This window comes from Dermacentor silvarum, chromosome 3, assembly GCF_013339745.2.
Source record: "Dermacentor silvarum isolate Dsil-2018 chromosome 3, BIME_Dsil_1.4, whole genome shotgun sequence".
Lineage (NCBI taxonomy): Eukaryota > Metazoa > Arthropoda > Arachnida > Ixodida > Ixodidae > Dermacentor > Dermacentor silvarum.
The window spans coordinates 28134666-28152382 of NC_051156.1; the positions used below are offsets into that span (position 1 = coordinate 28134666).

General features: G+C 47.1%; 2 protein-coding genes across 2 annotated transcripts; both read left to right on the top strand.

Moving 5' to 3' along the window:
• Positions 1-12490: 12490 nt before the first annotated feature.
• Positions 12491-15130, top strand: LOC125944198 (uncharacterized protein K02A2.6-like). Its single transcript, XM_049664521.1, has one exon. The coding sequence runs from the start codon at positions 12821-12823 to the stop codon at positions 15128-15130; it is 2310 nt and encodes a 769-aa protein (XP_049520478.1). The 5' UTR covers positions 12491-12820.
• A 2-nt stretch (positions 15131-15132) lies between these two features.
• On the top strand, positions 15133-16869 carry LOC125944199 (uncharacterized protein K02A2.6-like). The gene has a single exon (XM_049664522.1). It carries the CDS (start codon positions 15241-15243, stop codon positions 16867-16869), a length of 1629 nt encoding a protein of 542 aa, XP_049520479.1. The 5' UTR covers positions 15133-15240.
• The last annotated feature ends 848 nt before the right edge of the window (positions 16870-17717 follow it).

A 17717-nucleotide genomic window follows, 5' to 3' on the forward strand; every position in this document is an offset into this window, starting at 1 on the left:
AATAAAGCGTATCTCAAGTGGCACAGCAATTCTTTTGAGTGAATACTGCTTCTTCTGCTTCTTTTGGCAGGTTTCTGCGCAAGTATGCATGTTCCTATTTTTTCTTCAATAAACCTTCAGTTGGTATCTAGCGCCCATCCAGTCTATATGCCTCTTTGTTGTGTACGTGTTCCTTACCACTTGTTTTGATGTCCAAGTTCGGTTTTCACTAACTAGCCCCAACTTCTACGTTCAACTATCAACTTTTTCTTAGCTTCACGTGTCAATCGCGAAATATATTCACGAGCTGAGACTTCCAATTCTTCAAGTTTGTTCTCAGACGCCATAGCAACCTGTTTATCTTTAAAAAATTATCTTTTCAATGATGGGCCTTTGCTTATACCTTCAGCAAATTTGCCATTTCCGAACAGAGCTTCTAAGAACAGAAGTTCATTATTTTTGCTCAGTGGTGGCCCAGTCTTCCGTACAGTGATCGAAGTATACCGAAGAAAAGAGAGATATTGCGTCGCCGCCTATTTTAAGCGTTTTCACCCCTCGAATTAATAAGCTTAGTTGGTTAGCTATGTTACGCAATAGTAAGTTAGCGGCGCTAGGCTCAGCTGTACCGAGTGAAGTGAAGGCCACCGCTAGGCTGTTAACTCTTGTCATTCAGCTGTTTGATTTCATTGTCAGTTGCTTCCTGATTACCTTGAATGCCCCTCAATTCGCCCAGTTTAACTTCTACACACTGCCTCAAGAACAGTTGCAAGGGTAACCGCACCAGGGTCAACTTGAGGGCATGGGTTCGACTCATCATCAACGGCAACCAACAACAATAGTTTGACTACAGCACAGCTCGAATGCGAAACAAATGTAGCTCGCTTTACACAACCTCATTATTTATGTGGGCCCGATACCGCAATGTAACACCTACTATCACTATTTTATTTATTTATTTATTTATTTATTTATTTATTTATTTATTTATTTATTTATTAGTATACCCTCAAGACACGGAGGGCGTTACAGAGGGGGTGGGTACATATAAATACAAAACAGAACAATCACTAGTTTTCAAAGGGGACAAATATTAGTTGGCAGCTACAGCAGAAAGTATTCAGCAACTGAAGACTTGAACAAGGCTTGGTCCGCAGTGGAAGCGATGGAGGCGGGAAGGGGATTCCACTCTCTACTTGTAAGAAAAGAATGTAAAAAGAGATTAGTGCCGCACAAAGTGATGGCTACGTTATTTGGGTGGTCAACACGTGATGAGAATTAGGCAGGTTCTTATGATGAACCCTTATGAAAGCACGAGATACGGGGAATCGTTCTTGTTATTACCAGGTCTGGAAGATGAAGAGTGGATTTCATGAAGGTGACGCTGGCAGTACGAGTATAATTATTCAGTATAAATCGAGATAAAAGGTTCTGGACGGATTCTAAGGTGTCAATTAACGTTGTTTGAGCTGGGTCCCATACATCAGAAGTGTACTCGAGCTTTGGACGGATTAATGTTTTATACAGCTGTAGTTTAAGGTGTGCTGGCACTTGGTGAAAGTTTCAGCCAAGGTAACCAAGAGTACGACTAGCGTTGTTTGTAATGTAGGTAATGTGAGTGCCACGATAAATCATTCAATATATAAACACCAAGGTGTTTAGGATTAAGTGCTAACTTGCTCTAATTTCGTTCCATTCAACGTGTAGTTAAAAAGCTCAGAAGTGGTAGAAAAACGCAAGCTTGCCGTATTTTTAAATTTAGTTACGTTAAGGCTCATTAACCAAGTACTACATCAGTCAGAGACGCGATTTAGACGGCTTGAAGAAGGTAGTTGTAGTTTTTTCGGGTATTCTACGGTACAAGACACAGTCGTCTCCAAACAGTTTTAAGGATGGCATAATGTTACGCAGAAGGTCATTGATATTGAAAGACTGAAGATGACCAGGACAGGCAGCGCTAGCAGACCCAGAGATTGTGAATTCATGTTCTTGTAAGCGCTGTTCTTGTGTAAGATTGTGAATGCATATTCTTGTAAGCCCACGTGTTCTGACATGTTCTTTATAGATGACAGCCAACCAACACAGAGCAAGATGGTCGGTAACGATGGTGAAGTGGCAACATTTGAAAAGAATCGGAGGACTTCATCTAACCTTTGCAGATATTGGCTTAAGCTGGAAGAAAAAACAACGATGTCATCCAGATACGGGAGCCAGGTCTTCCATTTTAAGCTACGAATAACAGTGGTGATCATACGCTCAAACGTGGTTGGAGCATTGCAAAGGCATAAAAGTGTTTTTCCGAGCATGAAAGAAGGCCGCGAATACACGAAGAATTGCCGCACGAATGGCCACTCGAGGCACTTTGCGTGTATTCCCGGGCTTCTTTCATGCTCGGAAAAACACTTTTATGTAGCACGTATTGAGCAACGGAAAGCTGTATCAGGAGTTTTTCATGTTTCTCTACAACTTTCTCATTGACACTTAGATAATTAGGACAGTACTTCTCGAGTTAGATAATTAATTACAATTTAATAATTAAATTTCAGTAACGAAAAAAATTCTGGCGGCTACACCACTGTACTGGAAACAATACGCATTAGGTTTGCTTCGCATAACGCCGTTCCTCTTTTTTTAAAATCGTGCTGCGTGATAGCTGGGCCACCCTGTATACATCGCGTCTGCTAGTTCCCGTGCCAACGTATCCTTACTTTTCCGTAATATGCATGTTTTTTGCAGCAAAGGTTCACACGCACACACTTTGCAGTGCTGACGCAAATGCGATGCTGTCTTGATTCTTAATTGATAGCGCATCATTTATACAACGCCCAGTTTGGCCGATGTATACCTTGCCACAGTCTAAAAGAATGTTATACACGACACCGACTTAACATTTCTCCCAAAAACACTTTCTGTGATTATTTACACGCTCGGCACTTCTTACGGAAGGCAGGCGAGCACAAATACGAGAAAGTTTCCGGGGAGCCGGAAACACTGCCGGTACATCGTACCTAGAAGCCACATTCTTTAACGAATGAACCACTCTGTGTAAAAACGGAATAACAACAGGACGTATTTTCCGTTTCTTCCGCAATCTTCCGAAGCATTGTTAGGTTCACGCCGAAATTTCTTCAACAAATCTTAGCTCACCAACGCCCACTGAGCCAAGCCTAGAAATCTGCAAATTAAAGCTTTCCTAAATGACGTGGGCACAAGGCTTAGTTAGAGCCAACTGTAAGGTAGTATTGGGAATAGCTCGTTTGACTGTTTTCGAAAGAGCGGAATGAAACGGCAAGAATCTTTCTGTGCACGGGGGCGGTACATCCAACAAACATGGTTTTCATGAAGGGTGAGTTGAAGGTCTAAAAATTGCAGCTTGTCAAAACTAGGCAGCGTATGGGTAAACTGATCAGCCCTTGTCCATACATTTTAAAAGTGTGTAGTTCGTCTATAACACACTCTGTGTAGGCACTGTCCTGTTGTTTGTTTAAATCAATCAAAAAGTCATCTACATACCTAAACACATGCAATACCTTGTCCTTTAACAAAGCGGTTTCCAGGTGGTGGGCAATGTTTGCAAGAAAAATGTTGCATAACACAGGGCCACACATGACCTTATACATATACCATTCCTCTGCACAAGCTGCTCATCTTCAAAAGAAAGAACGTTGCCCCAAGATAAAATTACAAAACAGCTAAAAAACTTTCTACCGGAACTTTGGCTTTGTTCTGAAAAAAACTCATCTCCATTTTTTCTATGCAAGACCCCACAGCTATCAAAGGTAAATGGCTCGCTGGCGTAACCTATTTCTCCTCACCCGTACTTCCTTGCCCGTACTCCTGCTCCTCCCTTTTCCTTCTCCTCTACCCTCCACCGCCGAGCCGCGAGGTATCCAAGGCCGGGCTCGACTGGCGCGCACGCTCGCTTCTTACGGCCTTCGCATAGGGGCTAGTTCTTGCCTATCGGCGCTGCCTGGTGGAGGGCGCTGCGACCTCACCCTGATTAAAGGGTCCCTGAAAGGATTCGGAGAAATTTTGTAGGCATGTCGGGTGCAGCTATACTAGAACATTCACACCACAATTTAAGTGAAGCGTGACGTATTAAGGGAGCTACAAGCGATTACAAGTTACCCTTCTTCCTAACCATGCGTTTCCTCCTCAACTCGTTCGCCGAGCGATCGGGGCACGACCGCGGCTAAGCTCCGCCTTCACTGGCTCTGCGTCATGATGTGACATCGCGCCGACCACTTCCGGTAGACAAACACGCGTAGCCTCGCCGACTTCGAACTCTCGGCAGTCAATCCCCAGCGAAAGCCAAGCATCGTGCGTTGCTATAGTGTTCTGTTCGACGATCAGTCGCGTCATGGACCTGGAGATTGAGGAGTGGTTGCGCCGGATGAGCGAAGAGATGGGTTTGGACCCATATAAATAGTTCGCACGTGACGTCATATCTGCCGCCTGCCCCGACCGTCGGCCATCGCTAGGCACCTCGCTACTAGCCGCTGGCACGCTGCGTTTGTGTTCGGCGTTCGGTTCTACGTGTCAGCGCCGCATGTTTGCTGTCGTGAAAGCTTTGCGATGGCAAAAGTGAGGAGCCCTGAATTTTGCCCTTCCTACATGGAGGAGATTGTAGGGCCGACGCGGGCTCGCTACAAAGAAAAGGTGGGAATGTGCGACGGCGTGGACCCATACTAGCTGCACGTTGGCGTGGATACCAGATCAGATCTCGAGGTGCTCCCGGCCACGACGTACGCGGATATTATTATCTTGTCCCGTCCGCGAGCTACGTCACGCTGAACAAAATAAAGGCTTACAAATCACTGAAGGCACACAATTACTTCACGAGCGGTTGGGTGAGGAAGGTTGCAGCGAAGCGCCTGTCGTCGCGTCTTACCATCGTCCTCGGCGAGGTGAGCCAATGAAAGCATGTGTTCCTTGGCGTGCCGCAGAGAAAACTATCTCAGTATTTTTTGTGCTGCTCCATTCAAGGACAGCTTTCTTGCCACACAGTTTCACCTATATGCACTTTTTCCCCAAGCTTCAAAACGTGTGTTCGCTTCTTTCTGCGAGTTTTGTTTTACAGTTCGGTGCATGTCCGTGCATGTGAATTTTGTTGCGTTAAATATAAGTAGCCCATTATATGCAGACATTCAAATATTGCTTAGCATATCGGTAAGCGAAACACACATACCAAGAAATGACGATGCGAAGCAGCTTGTAGGCCGTTAAAAAAACAAAATTGGGGTTTTCCGTGCTAAAATCACAACCTAATTATGAAACACGCAGCAGTGGAGGGTTCCGGGATAATTTTGTTAGTCAGTTAGTTCAATTGGATTTATTGGCGCTAAAGCAGTCACGGCTATGCTGCGCCAGGCACAGGGTGATAAAATTTCCTTTGTAGATGGAGCATACACTTTAATTAAAACTTACTTAAAAACCCTGTTTCGTCAAAGAAAGTTATCACGTCAGTCAGAGATATCATCATCAGTCAGATGATGTTGCATCATCTCCTAACAGCAACATCGGGTGAAGTGGAGCGTGTGACTTATACAATACTCGGAAGTATTTTTTCCTAACCATTTCGAGATGCGGACATGGGATTAAAATGTGTATTACTGTTAATGTTTCATGACATTTATCACATGTTGGTTGTTCCTCCTCTGTCAAAAGGTAATTAAGTGTCCTGTGTGTGTGGCCTATCCTAAGTCGACAAATTATTACTTCGATGAAACGTTCTTGATGACAGCATGTCTTCCACTCCCCAAAGACAGGTTTAATAAGCTGAAGTTTGTTGTTATCTTTCAGTTTCCATTCGCGTTGCCAGTTAGAGAGGAGTGCCTTGCGAACAGATTGGATCCCATCCCTAGCAGATATGTTAACTTTTGAAATATTCATATTTTTTGCCTTTCTGCACATTCAACCGCCTTTTCATTTCCGGAGATCCCAACGTGGCTTGGCACCCAGCAGTAACGAATAGTCTGGCCTTCACTTAGATGTGTTAGTGTGTTTAGGATATTGCCGATGATGGGTTCGTAATGTGATTGCATATTCGAGGCTTTAAGCGCTCTTGAAGAGTCTGTATAAATTACCGATTTTTCGTGTTTGGTGGTTATAATCTTTTGTACTGCCATCCATAAGGCATAACACTCAGCAGTGAAAACTGATACCAACTGTGCTGGTCTAACTGTGTGTTCCCACGTACCTTCAACCACGCAGCTTCCGACATAAGTGGGCGTCTTCGAGCCATTGGTGTAAAATTCCGTGTAAGTGTCGTACGTGTCTTGCACTGTGCGAAATTCTTGTAGTATAAATTCATGAGGCATATCTTGTTTCTTTAGATGTGTTAATGAAAAATATAGAAATTTTGTGAAATCGTTCCAAGGTGCTAAGCTGGTTGGTCTTTGCATGACAGAAAGCGTTTCAGTAGGGACATTGCCGTTAAGGACTTTTTCTTCAAATCTAAGTATGAGTGGTTTTATAGCATTTGGCTTGTTCGTGTAGTGTAGTCGTTTCTCGCAGTGTGTGATAATGTTATGGCAAATGTGGTCTGGCGATGAGCGAATCTCTTAGAGCGTATGTCAACACAAGTTGCGTTCTTCTGTGGTCTGAAGATGGCTCGTTGCTCTCGGAAAACAAACTGGGAATGGGTGAGGTCCTATAGGCACCGGTTGTTAAGCGTAGTCCTTTATTATGAACGGGATCTAACCGCTTAAGGTATGATTGTATGGCTGAACCATACGTTATGCACCCGTAGTCCAATTTGCTACGTACCAAAGAACAATAAATATGAAGGAGGCATTTGCGGTCAAAGCCCCAGCGCTTCCGGGACAGGACTTTCAGGACATTAAGGGCCTTGTTTGTTTTAACCTTTAGGTTGTTAATGTGTGAGAGAAAATTTAGCTTTTTATCGAATATGACCCCTAAGAACTTTTGTTCTTGTTTAACTGGCAGTACTATTCCATTTATTGTTAGTATGGGGTCAGGTTGTAAGCCCCTCTTCTGAGAAAACACCACGGCAACAGTTTTTTCGGATGAGAAACGGAAGCCGTTTTTATTAGCCCATAGTGTAAATTTGTTTAGGCTGATCTGAATCTGCCGTTCACACGTTGTCATGTTAGATGCGCGGAACGCAATCTGGAGGTCATCAACGTAAAGAGAGTGCATAAGGGTAGATGGTATGACTTTGTTGACACAGTTCATTTTGACAACAAACAGTGTTGTACTTAAAACACAGCCCTGAGGCACACCGTTTTCCTGGGTGAATACGCGTGACAGAACCCTACCAAGACGCACCTGAAATGTTCGATCGGACATAAAATCAGACAGGCACTTCAGAATTCTGCCCCGAATCCCTAAGTCTGCCAAGTTCCTGAAAATGCCATATCTTCATGTGGTATCATATGCATTCTCCAAGTCGAAAAAGTCGGCTAGGCAGTGTTGTCTGTGTAAAAAGGCATTGCGTATTTTATGTTCAAGTCGGACTAGGTGATCAGTTGTAGAACAACCCTTTTTGTAACCACATTGATGTAACCACTTAAGGACTTTTCTATTTCGAGGGTGAAAGTTAGCCTGGTGTTCACAACACATTCGTATAACTTTGCCAAACCACTGGTGAGAGCAATGGCGCGGTAACTGCTGGGGGATTTAGGTGGCTTTCCAGATTTTAGGAAAGGTATAATTATGGCGTTTTTCCATGCTTTTGGCATTTCTCCAGTTTCCCAAATATTGTTAAAGAAATTTAGTAATGCTTTGATAGATGTTTGTGACAAGTGGGCAAGCATGGTGTAGTGAATACGGTCCATACCAACTGCAGTTTTCTTTCCAGCAGAAAGTACGCTATTTAATTCTGCGAGTGTGAGGGGAGCATTGTACGGCTCATCAGAAGTACCTGTTGTTGGTAATCTTTGTTTTTCAGCAGAGTTTTTGTATGTTAAAAATGTCTCCGTGTAGTTGGCTGAACTTGATACTTTGTAGAAGTGTCCCCCAGAATGTTTGCCTGTTCGTCGAGTGTTGTTTGTGTACCAGGATTTGAGAGTAAGGGAATTGTGTAGGACGAGTAATCCTTTTAATTTCTTGACATGTTCCCACATGCGTTTGGAGGAGACTGAACTGTTAATTGAGGTGACGTATTTCTGCCAAGAGTCTTTTTCGGCTTGTCTACGGATGAATCGTGCATGGGCCTTTTTCTGTTTGAAGTTAATTAGGTTTTTATATGTCGAGTATCTACGAAGATTGCCCCAGGCCTTATTCTGTTCTTTTTTTTTTTTGCTTTGGTACATTCCTCTGTCCACCACGGGTTTAGTTCCTTTCGATATTGTCCTGTACATTGGGGTATGGCTCCTTCAGCTGCTGAGATTATGCAAGTCGTAAATGTTTCATTAATTTCGTCGACGCCTAGATCGGCTGAAAAGTGTTCTTCTAGTTTGGCAGTTTCTGTAAAAAGCGTCCAGTCTGCTAGTTGGAGTTTCCAACGACGCGGCCTGCAAGTGATGATAGGTAAAGTTGGTGACCGTTTAATTATGGCAGGTAAGTGGTCACTGCCGTATGGGTTGTCCAACACTTCCCAGTTAAAATCTATAAAAAAGAGAAGGTGAACAGAAAGATAAACCAAGACATCTAAAATTACGTTATGTAGGTGAAAAGTAAGTAGGTGCCCCCGAGTTTAAAAGACAGATCTTGTTAGATAGAATCAAATCTTCTATGAGTTGTCCGCTTTGGTCAGTCTTGTTACTTCCCCACAGAGTACAATGAGCATTAAAATCTCCTACAAGTAGCATAAACGGGTCTGGTAGCTGTTCGATGAGCTTTTCAAGTTCTTTAAGATGTAAAGTTTCGTGGGGTGGAATGTATATTGAACAAACTGTTAAAGTTTTGAAAGAGAGGGTGGTGACAGCAACCGCTTCGAATGGGGTGTTGAACTTCTCGGGTGGGAGTGCCGCTTTTCACAATAACGGCAGCTCCTCCGCACAGTCAGCTAGTGTTTGCCCGGTCTTTTCGAAAGACGGAAAAGCCTTTCAAAATATTCTGGTTTTGGGGACCTAGGTTTGTCTCTTGCAAACAAAACGCAACTGGGGAAAAAGTGTTTATGATGTCTTTTATGTCACCTAGGTTATGTAGTAGACCTCTGCAATTCCACTGTGTAATAAAAGCCATGGTGGAACAGAAGTGAGAATGCCTAAATGATAATTGGTACTGAAATACAAATTATAGGTGACTTAAGTTTTAAAAGTCGACTGTAGATTTGAACGGCAACCCTTAGGTTACCTGTCATTTTTCGGAGCGGTTATTGGGAGTTTATCCCTCTTTGCGCGCTCCAGTGAGCGCTGGTCCTTCGGTGTCGATGACACCGGTGTTTTGGTATCGACCTCCATTGCAGAAGCGCTGGAGGACTGAAGGGTTGGCGCTGAGGCACGTGCCTCAGGCCTTGATGGAGGAGTTGTTTTAAGGCCCTGCGAGGCCGCGAACTCGGGAGCCTTTGAAAGCGATGGGGCAGCACTGGCTGCCGCCACCACGGGGGCGGGAGGAACCACTGCATGGCTACTGCTAGTAGACCCTGTGTGTTCCCGGGGCCTTTGTGGCGCTGCCCCCTGATGCACCACATTGGCATAACTTAGTTTCGGTAAAAGTGATAGGCGTTTTATGGCTTCATAGAACGATATTTTCTCTTTGACTGTGATTGCAATGACTTCTTTTTCTTTTTTCCAGACGGGACATGACCGTGAGTAAGCTGGGTGATCACCTTTGCAGTTTGTGCACTGTGGAGAAGAATTACATTTGTCGGATTCGTGATCGTTGGAGCTGCATTTTGCACATGTTACTTTGCCTCCGGAAGAAAGAGAAGCATGGCCAAACCTTTGGCACTTAAAGCATCGTCTGGGATTGGGAATATACGGCCTGACATTGACCTTAACGTAGCCAGCCTCAAGCGAACTGGGCAATGTGCTGGTGGCAAATGTGAGAATGACATGCTTCGTGGGAATTCTTGATTGTTTCGTCGAAGGACTATTCTCTGGACTTTTGTGACGCCTTGCTCCTGGAAACCCTCAAGCAGTTCCTCATCACTCAGATTCATGAAGTCTTCTTCTGAGATCACGCCCCGGCTCGTGTTTAGTGAGCGATGGGGTGAAATCGTTACTGCTACGTCACCGATACTGGTGACATCCGAAAGCTTTTCTACTTGTTGTTTGTCTTTTAGTTCTAGGAGTATATCTCCACTAGACATCTTTGAAGCCTTGTAGGCTGGCCAGAGTTTTTGTGTTAGAATCTTTTCCATCAAAAATGGGGAAAGCTTCCTCGCGGAAGTGTTTCCTACACTGTGGATCACATAGTACTTTACAAACGTTGGGACATTGCACAGCAGTTAGATCCTTCTCGGCCGCACTAGTGTCTGAACAGGCGAACAATATTGTGAACAAAGCACTTCAAAGAACTCGGGAGAGCAGCTAAGGAGAATACCACATCTCGTGGTTTCCAGCCCATATAGATGCCTCAGTTAACCCGCTCGGATGTAATCCTAACGAGCAGGCCCACCGGATAGCGCGCGATTTCACGTACCGCGCTATCAGGGGTAGCCAGGCTCGGAACGAGGTCAACATCCACAAAGATCCATTATGTACCTTCCACTAAATTGTTTCCCATTATCGTCTCGGCAGGAGGGCATTTGCACCCCCCCACCCCAAATTGAAGAAACCTCAGGCTAGCACACTCGGACTTCTGCAAACCCGTTCGTATCCCACTCCCCGGTCCCTCAACAGGATAGACCCTGACCATTCACAGTCGTGCTCCAAATGTGGTCATGACTCATGCTCTTTTGATCACATGCTCTGGTTGTGCCCAGCCCTTAACGCCTCTCCACCCATCACGAAAGAGCAATGGGAGGAATCCCTCAAGAGCAGCAATATTCAAATTCAACTCCAGGCTGTCCAGAGGGCCCACGACATCGCGACGGGACTTGGTCCCCCGGTCCCATCGTGGGCGGAGCCACCGACTTAATCTGGGGGAGCCTTCGGCTCGCCTAGAGCTCAGTTCCTCAGGACTCGAATAAATTTCTTGTCATGTCATTGCTTCTGAAAGTAAATTCAAATGATGCATCGGTGTGCCCTCTTTAAGTGGCGTAGCCAGAAATGTTGTTCGGGGGGGGGGGGGGTTCAGGTTGCAGCACATACTCCTCCTTATAGAATTTGTCGAGGGATCCAATGCATGAATAATAACTCCATTGCAAATGCCATTGTATATTAGATGCTGCAAACGAATCATTGAACGCTATGCACTGTCAACTAAAATATGTATTTTTTCATAAAAGAATATATTCGTATGTCCCAAAAAGTGTGGCAGAAATACCTGATATCAATGCTTCCGCGTTTTTGTTTTGTCTATTTATTAAGTACAGATAATATCACACGAAATTAAGAACTATATCAGCTCGAAACCAGTAAAGCATTGCATGCAGCTGATATGAAAAACGTAAAGGCCATGAAATGAATAAGTTGAGGACAAATATTTTGATGAATCTTTGTCATTCAAGAACATTGTTTACATTTTTGTACATATGCAACGGCCAGGAAAAAATCTCAAAGACGCTGTCCCTCGTTCCAATAGATTGCGCAGGAGCAGCTGTAACTGGTCATGTATTGTAATTACACCGAGATTATACTCGCAACAGTGAGTGCAAATAAAAAGTAGCAGTTCTGCAAAATATACATTAGAAATGCGAGAGAGAGAGAGAGAGAGACAAAACTTTATTTTGATGAGGCACGGAGAAGCGTCGATTTCCGTGGTGGGTGGAGCCTTCAGTCCAGGGCCCCAGCGGCGGTGGCAGCACTTTCGGCTCTGGCGATAAGCTTTCGCTGATCCTCCAGTGCCGAGCTGGTCAGCACCATCTCCCACTGCTCGTGCGTTGCGTTTCGATTTGGGGAGTTATTGGGGATATTTTGGCATGCCCATGTGGTGTGGTAGAGGGTAGCTCGCTCTGTACAGAAAGGACAAAGAGGCTGATAAAGGGTGGGGTACATCGCGTGAAGGAGCGTCAGGTGAGGATAGGTGTTGGTCTGGAGTTGCCTCCAGGTTGTGGCTTCAGCTCTGGTTAGGGATGGGTGGGGTGGCGGCATCGTTCTTCTCGAAAGGCGGTAGTGCTGCAGTATATCGTAGTAAGTTTGTAGTGTGTCTGGACTTGGGTCTTCTGGCGTCTCTTGCAGTGCCCGGTTGCAGTGACCTCGGGCTATCGTGTGTGCACGATGGTTTCCGCTGACGCCTTCATGTCCCGGTGTCCAAATTACCGTGGTGCGGGGTATTTCGTTGAGGCGATGTAGAATATCGCATGAGATTTTATGTAGATGGCCGTTCGCGTAGGCTCGACATGCTGACTGACAGTCTGTAAGAATATATAGTTCTTCGTTTTGTCTCGAGGCAGAGATGGCGAGGGCAATAGCGGCCTCTTCGGCTGCGGCGACGTTCTGCGTACGAACGGAGGCGGATACCCGTTCTTGCTGTCTGTGTCCAGCCACGCTGATTACTGTTGTGTTATCGTGTTTGTGCATCGTGGTGCTGACGCAGACGCACTTCGCTATCCGCGGTGACCCGGACTCGGACTGTTGGGCTTTGTGACGTCAATGCTTGGTGTGATAGTGGCTCGAGCATGTATATAAGCAACCGCCCCTTGTTTCTTCCGGGGGTTGTTAGATCGTTAGTTGTGTGACCGAATAAACATGTGTTGCACTTATCACCGTGTGCTGCCTGCCGGCTTCGCTCCTGCGTAGGCGAAGATATAATAGTGGCGACGAGGATGGGATCCGTGTGAATCCGCACGGCCGACAGACGCCAGGCACTTTTGGGAGCGGAAGACTTCAACATGGCAGCGGCTGGCAAGTTCGAACCCTTCCTCGAGGACGGAGACGAGGATTTCGAATCGTACATCGAGCGGTTCGAGCACTTCCTTCGGGCGACCCAGGTGAGCGACGACCTCAAAGTTTCGGTGTTGATTACCGCTATTGGGAAGAAAACCTATCGCACGCTTAAAAATCTACTAGCTCCCATGAAGCCCGAGGAGAAAGAATATGCGCCACTAATTCAAGCCCTCAAGAAGCATTATGCTCCGGAACCCATGGTCATAGCGGAACGTTTCCAATTCAACCGCCGGATTCAGCAGGACACAGAACCGGTGGCGGGCTTTGCGTTGGAATTGAAGAGTCTGGCTGCCTCCTGCAATTTCGGGGCATTTTTGGATGAAGCTTTGCGGGACCGTTTCGTTGCCGGGCTGAAAGACGAGATAACGCAAGCAGAGCTTCTGAAGAGGGCCACACTGACGTTTGCAGAGGCGTGCGAACTAGCTCGAAGTATTGAACTAGCCCGTTCCGAGACGAAGAAATTCCAGCCGGAGGGGCAACAACTAGGTGTCCAGGCCGTACAACGACAAACTCTGAGTTCAAGGTCGGGACAGCCGCGGGGAGACTACATGGAAACCAGAGCAGCGAAAGAAACAACCGGTTGGGCTTGTTACCGCTGCGGAGCCACCTCCCACACCGACGAAAGGTGCCCGTTCAGGAAATACCGCTGCCGCGCCTGCAAACGAGTGGGCCACTTGGCAAGAGTGTGCCGGTCGTCCGGCAGCACAGCGCACTATGCGGAGGACAGTAGTGGTGAGGACAATCTTTTGCTGCAGAATGTATTTTCGTGTAACGAGAGTGTCCGAAACTATACGGTAAACGTACGGGTCGGGGGTCGTAATGTGCCGATGCAGATAGATACGGGCGCGTCTGTTTCTATCGTCCCCGAGACTCTCTATCAGCGACACTGGGCCGGGCGACCGTTGTTGCCGTGTAGCATAAAGCTAAAAGCCTATGGGGGAACGCCGTTAGCGGTTCTGGGCAAGCTGATGATGCCGGTAGAGCACAACAACCAGACAGCGACACTGCCTCTGATCGTTGTCCGTACGTTGCAAAAGAGTGAGACTGCGTTGCTAGGGCGAAACTGGTTGGAATCTCTTAAATTGGATTGGTTGAGTGTGGGTAGGGTGGCGATCGATCGAGTAGCTAGCTTGCTTGAAAGGTTCTCGGAAGTGTTTGAACCAGAGCTCGGACAGATACCGGATTGTCAAGTAAGCTTGTTGCTGAAGGATGGCACAACACCGGTCTTTTGTAAACCTCGGCCGGTGCCCTTCGCACTCCGAGATCCCGTTTCCCAACAATTGAGGGCCTGGCAGAACGCAGGGGTGATTGTTCCCGTCCTAAAAAGCGACTGGGCCACGCCGCTGGTGGTGGTTCCAAAAGGAGACAAAACGGTCAGGATTTGCGGAGACTACAGAATGACGGTGAATCCCTGCTTGCGCACCGATCATTATCCGCTGCCAGTCATGGAAGATTTGTTTGTAGCCTTGCATGGGTGCAAATATTTCACTGTGCTGGACCTTTCAACCGCGTATCAGCAGCTGCAGTTGCACCCTGACTCGCAGTCTTTGCTCACGATAAATACGCACATGGGGCTGTTTAAGTTTACGCGCCTACCGTATGGGATAACCAGTGCACCCTCGATATTTCAGGCAGTCATGGACGATGTTCTAGGAGGCCTAGATAGAGTCGCCTGCTACCTGGATGATGTGTTGATTGCCGGGGAAAGTTTTGAGGAGAGTTGGAAAAAGGTGGAAAGCGTGCTGACAAGGTTCAAGGAACGAGGCATTAAACTGCGCAAAGAAAAGTGCAAGTTTTTCCAAACATCGGTGGCGTATCTGGGTCACGTGCTGGACGGAAATGGCATTCGGCCATCCGATAAGGTGCGCGCTATCAAAGACGCGCCGACACCCAAGAACAAACAGGAGCTTCGAGCATATTTGGGCATGCTCAATTTTTATGCAAAATTAATTCCGAACATGTCAGCAGAGCTGAAACCATTTTACGAGTTGTTGGGCGAAAATGTTAAGTGGAAATGGACGGACAGGGTGGCGGATACCTTTAAGAGATCTAAGGATTGGCTTATGCATCCCAGAGTACTAACATACTACAATCCGGATCAGGAACTGGGTATGGTATGCGACGCCTCGGCATATGGACTAGGGGCGATCTTATTCCATAAAATCGCGGGGGTCGAAAGACCGATAGCGTTCGCATCGAGGACACTAAGTCAGGCAGAGCAGGGCTACGCCCACCTGGAGAATCACCTGCAGTGATTTTCGGTCTAAAGAAGTTCCACAAATTTTTGTTTGGTCGAAAATTTTCCGTTTATTCAGATCACCAACCCCTGGTTGGAATTTTCGGGCATGGCAAGCCAATCCCTACAATGGCAGCAGCACGGATACAGCGGTGGGCCTTAATCCTTGCAGCGTATGACTACCGATGGGTCTACCGAAAGGCAAGCGAAATCCAAAATGCCGATGCCCTTTCACGGCTACCGCTCCGAGACAAAGCAGAGGAGTCAGAGCGTGTTTATTTCTTTTCGGTGCTAGACGAGGCTCCATTGTCTGCAAGGGAAATCAGATCGGAAACGCGTAAAGATCTATTGCTGTCCAAAGTGTTGTTTTTTACGCAGAACGGGTGGCCTGCGCATGTGTCGGACGACGATCTTTCACCATACTTCGTTCGCCGTAACGAACTGTCGGTAGACCAAGAGTGCGTAACATGGGGCAATCGCGTGGTTATACCCACTTCGTTGCGACACAAGGTTCTAGAAATGCTGCACGAAGGTCATCCAGGGATGACTCGAATGAAAATGCTGTCAAGGAGTCATGTCTGGTGGCCTCGCTTAACGCTAGACATAGAGCAAGCGGTGAAAGAGTGCATCACTTGTCAGTTGTCACAGAATGCGGCAGCTAGAGTACCACTAATGTCATGGGGCTGGCCAACGCGTAGATGGCAGCGAGTTCATCTAGATTTTGCGCAAAGGGACCAGCATTTCTTTTTGGTCTTAATGGACGCTCATTCGAAGTGGGTTGAGGTGTTTGTCATGACAGCAACAACAAGCGAAAAGACGGTAGAGAAATTGCGAGGTGTTTTTCCGGCCTACGGACTACCCGAGGAGATCGTGACCGACAACGTGCCCCAATTCACATCGCAGCACTTCGGAACATTCCTGAGCAGGAATGGAATTCGTCATTCCAAATCTCCTCCCTATCACCCAGCTTCGAATGGTAGCGCCGAACGGTGCGTTCAGACCGTCAAGAAGGACTTGTTTAAACAGATACTAGACGAAGAAAGAAAAGGAGACAAGAAGTCCATACAACATCGCATAGACCAATTTCTCTTCAGTTATCGCAACACCCCGTCCAGCACCACTGGTGAGACCCCGGCCCAGATCTTCTTGTCGTGGCAGCCAAGAACCAGGCTGAGTCTGCTGCACCCTGAAATGGAACAACGCATGCGCGAAAGGGGAGAGCAGGCGAAGCTCCACGCAGACCAGAAACGAGGGCCATGGAGAGACTTTAGGGAAGGCGATCAGGTTTTGGTAAAAGGACTCCGCCCGGACGACTACAAATGGCTGTTGGGTACAAGTGCTCAGCGGTGCAGCGCATGCACGTACATTGTTCGCGTCGGAGACGAGGACCGATACGTTCACGCTGATAACCTGCGACTACGTACATTTCAGGAGAACCGGAGCTGGCTTAGGGCGGCGGGAAAAGTACTGGACGGGCCGAGAGTGGAAAACAAGGGTCCGCTCTCTAGCGACACTAGAGAGCCCACCTCGACCAGCACGCCTACTCGGCTCAACGATCAGGACCCACCAGCATCGAACTTGACGTCACCAGCAGTTGAATCGGCAGGGCCTTCTACCGAGCCTTCTCCGGGCCTTCTACACGACAGCGGTCCGACGCTCGACAGTGGTCCCCATAACGGCGACCCCTCGGGACAATCAACACCGCAGCTTCGACGTTCTACCCGGTTGAGGCGACCGCCAGACCGGTACGTGCCGTGAGACGAAAACCTCGTGAGGGGAGAGGAGTGTTGTGTTATCGTGTTTGTGCATCGTGGTGCTGACGCAGACCCACTTCGCTATCCGCGGTGACCCGGACTCGGACTGTTGGGCTTTGTGACGTCAATGCTTGGTGTGATAGTGGCTCGAGCATGTATATAAGCAACCGCCCCTTGTTTCTTCCGGGGGTTGTTAGATCGTTAGTTGTGTGACCGAATAAACATGTGTTGCACTTAGCACCGTGTGCTGCCTGCCGGCTTCGCCCCTGCGTAGGCGAAGATATAATAATTATCATGCCCTCTCCATTCGGGTACATGGCCGCATCTGTCCAGCGAGCAGTAGAGAGAGTGCCGTATCTCCTTTCTATTGTTATTGCTCGTGCTTTTCTCCTGCCCAAGTGATATTCCGGGTGCAGGTTACGCGGAACAGGCGCCACCATTATTTGCTCGTGTAGGGACTTGCGGAGTACTTATTGATTGTTGGTTGTCGCCACAGGGTATTGCAATCTTCGAAGTGTTGCTCTGCCTGTTCTAGTGAGGTTGAGGCGCGTGATTTGCGCATGTCGGTGTGCTTCAGTTAGTTCTTCTAAGGTGTTGTGGATGCCCAGGGATAGAAGTTTCGTTGTTCCGGTGCCTGGAGGAAGGCCGAGGGCTTGTTTGTACGCTTTCCGCAGTAACACATTTATTTGGGCTTTTTCTGTTGATGTTAAGTTCAAATAAGGTGTCGCGTACGTGACTCTACTGACGATAAGGGCCTGAGTCAAACGTAATAAGTCTTCTTCCTTCATGCCATGTCTGCGACTGGCAACTCTATTAATCATGCGAGCTACACTGTAGGCAGTTTGTTTCAGT

What these genes read in the sequence shown, in the direction of transcription:
- LOC125944198 (XM_049664521.1), top strand. Translation starts at nt 12,821, where the DNA reads ATGGCAGCGGCTGGCAAGTTCGAACCCTTCCTCGAGGACGGAGACGAG.
- LOC125944199 (XM_049664522.1), top strand. Translation starts at nt 15,241, where the DNA reads ATGGCAGCAGCACGGATACAGCGGTGGGCCTTAATCCTTGCAGCGTAT.